Source organism: Chinchilla lanigera, unplaced genomic scaffold (genome assembly GCF_000276665.1).
Source record: "Chinchilla lanigera isolate Chin_1 unplaced genomic scaffold, ChiLan1.0 scaffold00055, whole genome shotgun sequence".
Classification (NCBI taxonomy): Eukaryota; Metazoa; Chordata; class Mammalia; order Rodentia; family Chinchillidae; genus Chinchilla; species Chinchilla lanigera.
This window is the reverse complement of record NW_004955456.1, coordinates 5,805,210-5,812,291: the sequence shown is the minus strand read 5'-3', so window position 1 is coordinate 5,812,291 and position 7,082 is coordinate 5,805,210. Positions and strand designations below refer to the sequence as shown.

Here is a 7,082-nt window from a genome sequence, read left to right as displayed (position 1 = left end):
CGGGGATGCCGGGCTCCGGCCGGAGGTGCCGGCATCCGCTTCCCCGAAGCCGGGCCTCGGGCCGCTCCTGCCCTTCCCAGGCCTGAGCAGCCGCGGCATGGAGCTGCCCTCGGCCTCACGGGACGGCCCGCAGCGGGCGGGCCCCTCCCGGAGCCTGCAGGGCATCGCAGACCACACCCGGCGCCGCAGCACCGAACGCTGGCGCAGCACAGCGTGGCAGGGTGTTATAAATAATTTGGTGCGTGTAAAATATAAATTACATAGAAATGGCATTTTTGCTTCCATCTTCTCAGGGTCCTCCCGGGTGCTCCCAAGCCCGGCTTCCTTTGGGAATGTGAGCGGGAGCCTGAAGCCTGGCCCATGCGGGGCACCTCTGCCATCTCATGCTCCTCCGGGATGCAAGAGGGCTGCCACCGCCCTGGTCCTCGCAGCCCACACCCCACACCGTCCACTCGGTTCTGTCCTGTGTTCCAGAAGGCCTGACCTGCACAAATCTGCATCAATCACGTGGTCCTTTCTGTGTCAGCGTTGCTGGGTGAAGACCCAAGCGAGGGGGTGGCTGGGCCGGGTGTCGCTGGCCGGGATTGGCCGCCCAGACGGGGCGCGCCAGGGGCTTCCTCAGTGCCCGCAGATGCTTCTGCCCTCCTTGCACCCTTCCCCCGGGGCCCGGGTGGGCACACCCCGTGTGCGGCCCTTGCACGCCTGGCTGCAGAGGCGCTATGTCCCCGGCACGCGACCGCCTCCCCGCGGCTGCCTCCATCCGGGGCCCGCGGCGCTCAGATCTTCCGGGGCGAGCCGATCATGACCTTGGACACGAAGTTGACGATGGCGCTGGCGGGCTGCTCGGGGTCGTGCTCCGCGAACAGGTGGCACACGTTGTCCGTGGCGCTGCCCTGCTTCCGGGCCACAAACCCGAAGACTCTGCAGGGGAGGGGGAGCAGAGGTCGGAGCCGGGCCTCGAAGCCAGGGGACAGGGGCACACCCACACTGCAGAGGCTGGGGTTGGGGGCCGGCCGGCCGAGTCTCCCAGAGGCTGGGGCTCTCGGCACCATCCAGGCAGACTCCAGACGACGTCCCACGCTTCCTAGCCTTGGCCAGGCTCCCACGGACAGCCCCCCGCACCCGGGGTTGAGGGGCACAGCCCACGACTCCCTTGGCCAAGCCTGGGTGCCCAACTGTGTCCAGAGCAGGAAGCGGCTGAAAAGAGGGCAGTGCATCCAGCCATGGTGATGCATGCCTGCACTTCCATCACCGTCTGGGAGGCTGAGGTAGGAGGATCCCAAGTCTAAGCGCAGCCTGGGCAACTTGTTTTTTCAAGACAGGTCTCACTTTGTAGCCCAGACTGGCCCTGAGCTCCTGGCGGTCCTTCTGCCTCAGCCTCCCGAGTGCTGGGATTACAATGTGCACCAGCACGCCAGGCAGCCTGGGCAATTAAGTGAAACTCTGTCTATAAATTTAAAAAAAGGTAGCGGGTGGAGGGCTGGGATGGAGGCTGGTGCGAAGGCCCCGGTTCAGTCCCCAGTGCCCCCAAGTGAACGGCACAGCACACCTCATTGTTCTAAGCACTGAAGCCGAGGCCTTCATAGGCTTTTCCGAGTCCAAACTCAGCACCCTGCCAAGCACTCCCCACATCTCGGGCTCTGGCCAAGGTCTTTCTTCTCTTTCTTCGAAAATGAAGGCCCCTTTGTTCCCGCCTCCCCGTTTCCACACCAAGGCGGCACCAGCCAGCGTCGCGGGATCACCCGATGGAGACGCGGATCCCGAGTGAGCGGATGAAAGCCGAGCTGGGCAGTCAGAGGGCAGCGCCCGCAGGAGCCCGGGGCCTCGGGGTCTGGAGACCCGCAAGCCTGCCCAGCTCCCCAGTAATGCAGGCGAGGACGGGGAGGGGCATGAGCTCATACCACGGCTTTGGGCCTTCAAGTGGGAGGCTGAGAGGGCAGAATGCTTCTTAAGAACAAGCAAGGGCCAGTGTGGTGGTGCACACCTGTAATCCCAGCCCTCGGGAGGCTGAGGCAGGAGGATCGGGCTTGAGGCATGCATGGGCTATAAAGTGAGTTCAAGGCCAGCCTGAACTGCATAATGGGACCTTGTCTCAAAAAGCCCAAAAGGCAAAGCAAAACCAAGCAAAGAAGCCCACAGACAAACCAAATTATTTCTTGTAGGAAATCCTCTTTGGATTAGGACTGTAAACGGTGCAAAGGGCGCTGGTGACTTACCTGCAGGAGGGGCCGTCTTTGATCCACCTCGAGAATTAAAGAGAAAGAAAGGAGTTAATTTTGTAATTGAGAATCCAATGCAAATGCCCGACAAAAATGCATAATTCTTACTTCCTGTCCTGAGGGTCCAAGGCACAGAAAATGACGCTGCTCACGGGGTAATGCCGCCGGAAGAAGAGCCTGCGGAAGGACGGACGGACGTGGGGGTTGTTATAGGGGCCGAGGGCGGGAGTCCCAGACCTCGGGAAAGAGGGGTAAAGCGTGCTCGATAACAAGATACAAAGTGGACGGAACAGATGAAGCATCCGCCCTGGAAGCTGACGTGCCTCAAGGAGCTGGGCGCAGGGGCTCACAGCTGTCATCCCAGCACTCTGGGAGGCTGAGGCAGGAGGATTGCAAGTTTGAGCCCTGCCTGGGCTCAAAAAGATTCTGTCTCAAAAAAAAAATAAAAAGGGCTGGGGATGCAGCTCAGCACAAAGCCCTGGGTTCAACCCCCAGGACAAAAAGAAAAATAAAAGGCTCCCTCGGGCACCAGAGGGGGCAGACATACGCCGGGAAGCACCTTGCAGCAGTGCCATGGTGCGGAGGTACCCTCGCCCGCCGGAGAGAAAGGCGTCACCTGCCCGCCCGGTACAGGACGCCGCTGGATCCCAGAGGCAGTGTTGACAGCGCAGCCCCGCGCACAGGGGGCACCCATTGCCTCTGGAACCTGAGTGGCCCGGATCTAGGCTGGTACTTTGGTACCAAGGCTGAAAAATGAGTCAGGCGTTAGGGCGTCAAGGCCTTTTCAGAATTCCTCCTGGGAATAGCGGAGAACTCCTAGCCGCCCTCAGCGCCCCAAAAGGCCTGCCCCTGAGCCCAGCCTCAGCCCTAAAACGCTGAATGTGAAACCCACCCCAGCTCTCTTCATTCTCTGCCTGCAGCCTCAGCAGGGTGAGACAGGGAAGAAAGCCCCTACTTCAGGGCCAGGCTGGGCAGGGCTGCAGCGTGGGGGGCGGGCTGGGGCGGAGCCGCGGGCTGGGGCGGAGCCGCGGGCTGGGGCGGAGCCGCGGGCTGGGGCGGAGCCGCGGGCTGGTCCCTCGCTAACACCGAGCTGCGGTATCGGTATCTGCGGTATCAGTATCGGAAACTGAGAACCAGGCCTCGGCAGTGGTGCTCACGGAGTCACTGAGTTGCCTGGGCTGGGCTCCAATCTCCATGTGACCCTCCTGCCTCAGCCTTCCAGAGCACGAGGATGACACGTGCACCACAGCACCCGACTTGATTTTTTAAAAACAATAATGTCGATTGTAAAAGCAGGCTTTCGGGACAGACGTTTAAGCGGGGCCCAGGGACCGGGTGAGCAGCCCAGGCAGGGTTATGTGACCTCAAGGACGTCTCTCCAGCAGGCGCCGCCCCTCTGGGCTCCACGACCCCGGGGCCCCAGACGCACTCACTTCCTCTGATTGTCCGTCAGGGTGATGCCCTGGGCCGACACCTTGAAGTGGACCACGGTGGACTCGGGCGGCGGCTCCTGCACCAGCGTCATGCTCAGCGCCTTCTGCACCGCCTGGTGGCCGGTCAGGGACTCCATCTCCACGGAGTTCAGGTACCACACGTTGCAGGCTAGGACAAGGATGCGCGTCAGCCACGCCGGCCAGGACACGCGCTCGGCCTGCGCAGCCCTTGTTCTGCTGTTGCTCTGAGAAGGGGTCTCGCTGTGTACCCTGGGCTGGCTTCAAACTGGCAGTGATCCTCCTGCCTCAGCCTCCAGAGTGCACCCTGCTATTCAGTGGGTGCGCAGAGTAACCAGGATGAGGAAGGTGGGCTGGGGGCTGCAGGAGCCAGAAAATCCCTTGACCTGGGGCAGGGACAGTCAGAGGGGGTCCTGAGGAAGCCCCCAGCTGAGGGGAAGACACAGCCGGAAGGGCTGTCAGGAGGGCGGAGCACATGGAACCCTGATGACTAGGCTTCCAGACAGCCCGGCTGGGTGGGTGCAGCTCGCTCCGGCACGCGCCTGCCGCGCCCCAGCCGGCTCCATCCCCACCACCACCAAACACAGCACACAGCGAACGAAAGAACCAAGACTCCCCGAGCTCACAGTGGACACAGGTGTGTCACCTGATACACAGGCTTCCTTCCGGAAACCTCGGTTGATTTTACTTTACTCTTGTGAAAAATAGCTTGATATTTAAGCATTGCAATAGAGCTGGGGGCCAGGGATATAGCTCAGCAGCACAAGTGCCTGCCTGGCAAACGCAAGGTCCTGAGTTTGATTTCCGGTAACAAAAAAAAAAAAAGAAAGAAATAGAGCCAGGGGTAGTGGCACACACCTGTCATCCCAGCACTTTGGAGGCTGAGGCAGGAGGCTCACCCTGCATTTGAGGCCAGCCTGAACTACACAAGACCCTGTCTTACAAAGCCATACAAAACAGAACAAACAGTCTGGAAAGAGCTGGAAGGAACCAAGAGGTCCCCTTCTGAGAAGACCCCAAGGGCAGTCGCCAGACCCGCGTGGAGAAGTAGCAAACCATAGGCAGGGTCACTGCGTGCAGATGACAGCTGGAGACTGGGAGTGAGTGTTCAAAGACCGCCGAAGGGTTAGTGCGTCTCAATGCGACCCCAGGCCCCGGCAAACGGTAATCAGGACAATTATACAAGAGCTCAAAACGGTTAGCAGGTAATTGGCCAAGCAGAATACCTCCGCCTGGGCTGTGATTAGGAGGATAATGAAAATCGAGTAGGCTCTGCCCAGGAGCTGGAAGCGGGCGGAAACGGGAGACACAGGAAGAGGTGCCGGTCCCCACGCCCCGCGACTGCTGTCGTGCGGATCAGCCAGTTACAAGAGAGCCCGGATCTGTGACCTGACTGCGGGGGACCCCACAGGGCTGACGGGGACGGGGGCAGCCTCACAGGGCCCCGCGGGCTGCTGCACCCCTGCACGTGGGGACGCCCGGGCCTCCCGCAGGCGCAGGGAACAGGTCGCCGTGCGTGGCCACGCGGGGAAGCAGCACGGGCGCCGACCCGGGTGCCACTTCCGGGAGCTCCTCCGCGGGCAGCAAGCAGCGTCCGGGAACAAGAAATGAAGCCTCCAGGCGCGGCTTGTATGGACACTGAGCGGCGGGCTGGCCGGCCGGCCGTACCGACTGCAACACAGCAGGCCTCTGCGCAGCCGCTGAAGGCTGCAGCCTGCGGCTCGGCCGCGAAAAGCACAGCGAGTCTCACCATGCAGAAGGGGGCATGGAAGACCAGCTGTGGGGTTCAAGTCTGCCCACCTGGCTCTGGTGGGGCCATCCTGAGTCCTCTCCCCGGCCGGCAGCAGCTGAGCAGGGGAGTAAACTCACTTTTCTGCACTTCCCTTCTTAAATTTAAATGACGCGTGCGACTGTTATCAAGAAACAGTACTTACACAGGCTGGGGTTAAAGACACAGCGGATTACAAGGAACGGAGACTGGGAAGAGCCCGCCCCCTCAGGATCGCCCTACATTCTTCTGCCCCACCGAGAGGAATTAAGAAGGCGGCTGCAGCACAAGCGCAAACTGTCCTGGAGGCTGGAACCAAAGCACAAAGGCCTCTGTGTCCGGCTAAAAGGGATTAAGCGCGGCAGAATTAGAAGTTCGTTCCATCAGCATGAGCGTCTCTCCCGGCTGTTCTCGGTCCCAAGGCTCCGCGTCCCTGAGAAGGTGCGCACCCTGAGCTCAAAGGTCGGAGTGTCCAGGCGCCCCAGATTTGAGTGAATCGGGCCGGAAATGACATTCGGCCTCGGAACCGAAACCCGCTTTCGGCCACCACCCCGCAGGAAGTTCCGCCGTCCTGACAAAACGGCTGTTCTGCTCCTGCTCCACACAACCGCAGCGCGCGGGCCGGACAAGGTGGGCACCAAGGAGGGCGCACGCCCCTCACTGGGACGCCCGGTTCCTTTCCAGGGCGCTGTGACACTGGGTGGAATTCAAGAGGTCCTGAAGGCTGGAGTAGTTATAATCTCCCGCCTAAGTGACCGGCTCAGCTGATTGCGTAAGACTGCATGCTTCTGAACCAAGCCTGATCTCTAAGCAGAGTCCCTTTACAAAAAATAAATAAAACATTTAAACTGCGTGTGGTGGTACGTATCTGCAATCCCAGCCCTCTGGAAGGCTGAGGCAGGAGGATGGCAAGTTTGAGCCCAGCCTGGGCAACTTGGCAACTTAATAAATAAAAAAGCTGGGGGTGTACCTCACTGCAAAGGTCCTGGGTTCAATCCCTAGTATTGGGGAAAAAATTAATACCTATCACATGCTATTTAAAAAGATGGAAAAGTGTCCCTAAAAATGGCACGTCAGATAGAAGAGAAAGAGCTTTAATCTCGAAAATCAAGGCCACCACGGTACTTGACTATGAGTGATGACGTCACTCACCCACATAGTAATTCAACATTTACTAGATCAGCGCTGGACGGAAGCTTAGGAAGAAATGTGAGGCTCCCTGTGGCGAAGGACACTCAGCTGAAAGTCGAAGGCATCAGCACGCGGCCTTGGGGCTGCCCCTGGGGGTCAGCGTGCTGGAGCGGTGTCCCCAAAAGTCAGACGCCTGGAGACCAAGGCAAGGCCCAGCCGCCTCTGCCTCTCAGGGTTGGGGGGCAGCTCACGGGGCCCTGGTCTGTGAAGGAGGAGGGCTGGGGAAGAAGTGGACTCCACCCACGGGTGCCCAGGACGGAGGTGGCCAAGGGCAGAGCCCCAGAAGGCACCCTGCAAGTATCCCCAAGGTCTTTACCCCAGAATAATTCTGATCCAAGAGGTGCAGGTTCCAGCCAAGGGTGGCAGGTTTCCACCTTACAAGTGCAATTTAAAAGGTGGAGGGCCAGGGATGTAGCTTAGTGGTAGAGCACATGCCTAGCATGTGCAAGGCCC

The 7,082-nt window shown here is 60.1% G+C and overlaps 2 protein-coding genes across 2 annotated transcripts in view; one reads left to right on the top strand and one right to left on the bottom strand.

Annotated features, from left to right (window-relative positions):
• The window catches only part of LOC106149885, a gene marked incomplete in the record, with an annotated part of 15,013 nt that extends 14,909 nt beyond the window's left edge, over positions 1-104 (top strand). Inside the window, 1 exon segment of the mRNA XM_013520561.1 lies at positions 1-104. Coding sequence (XP_013376015.1) covers positions 1-86 — 86 coding nt within the window.
• A 148-nt stretch (positions 105-252) lies between these two features.
• Positions 253-7,082, bottom strand: part of Tns3 (tensin 3) — a gene marked incomplete in the record, with an annotated part of 140,352 nt that continues 133,522 nt past the window's right edge. Inside the window, 4 exon segments of the mRNA XM_013520558.1 lie at positions 253-921; positions 2,217-2,243; positions 2,328-2,396; positions 3,653-3,821. Of these exon segments, the coding sequence (XP_013376012.1) occupies positions 777-921; positions 2,217-2,243; positions 2,328-2,396; positions 3,653-3,821 (410 nt within the window).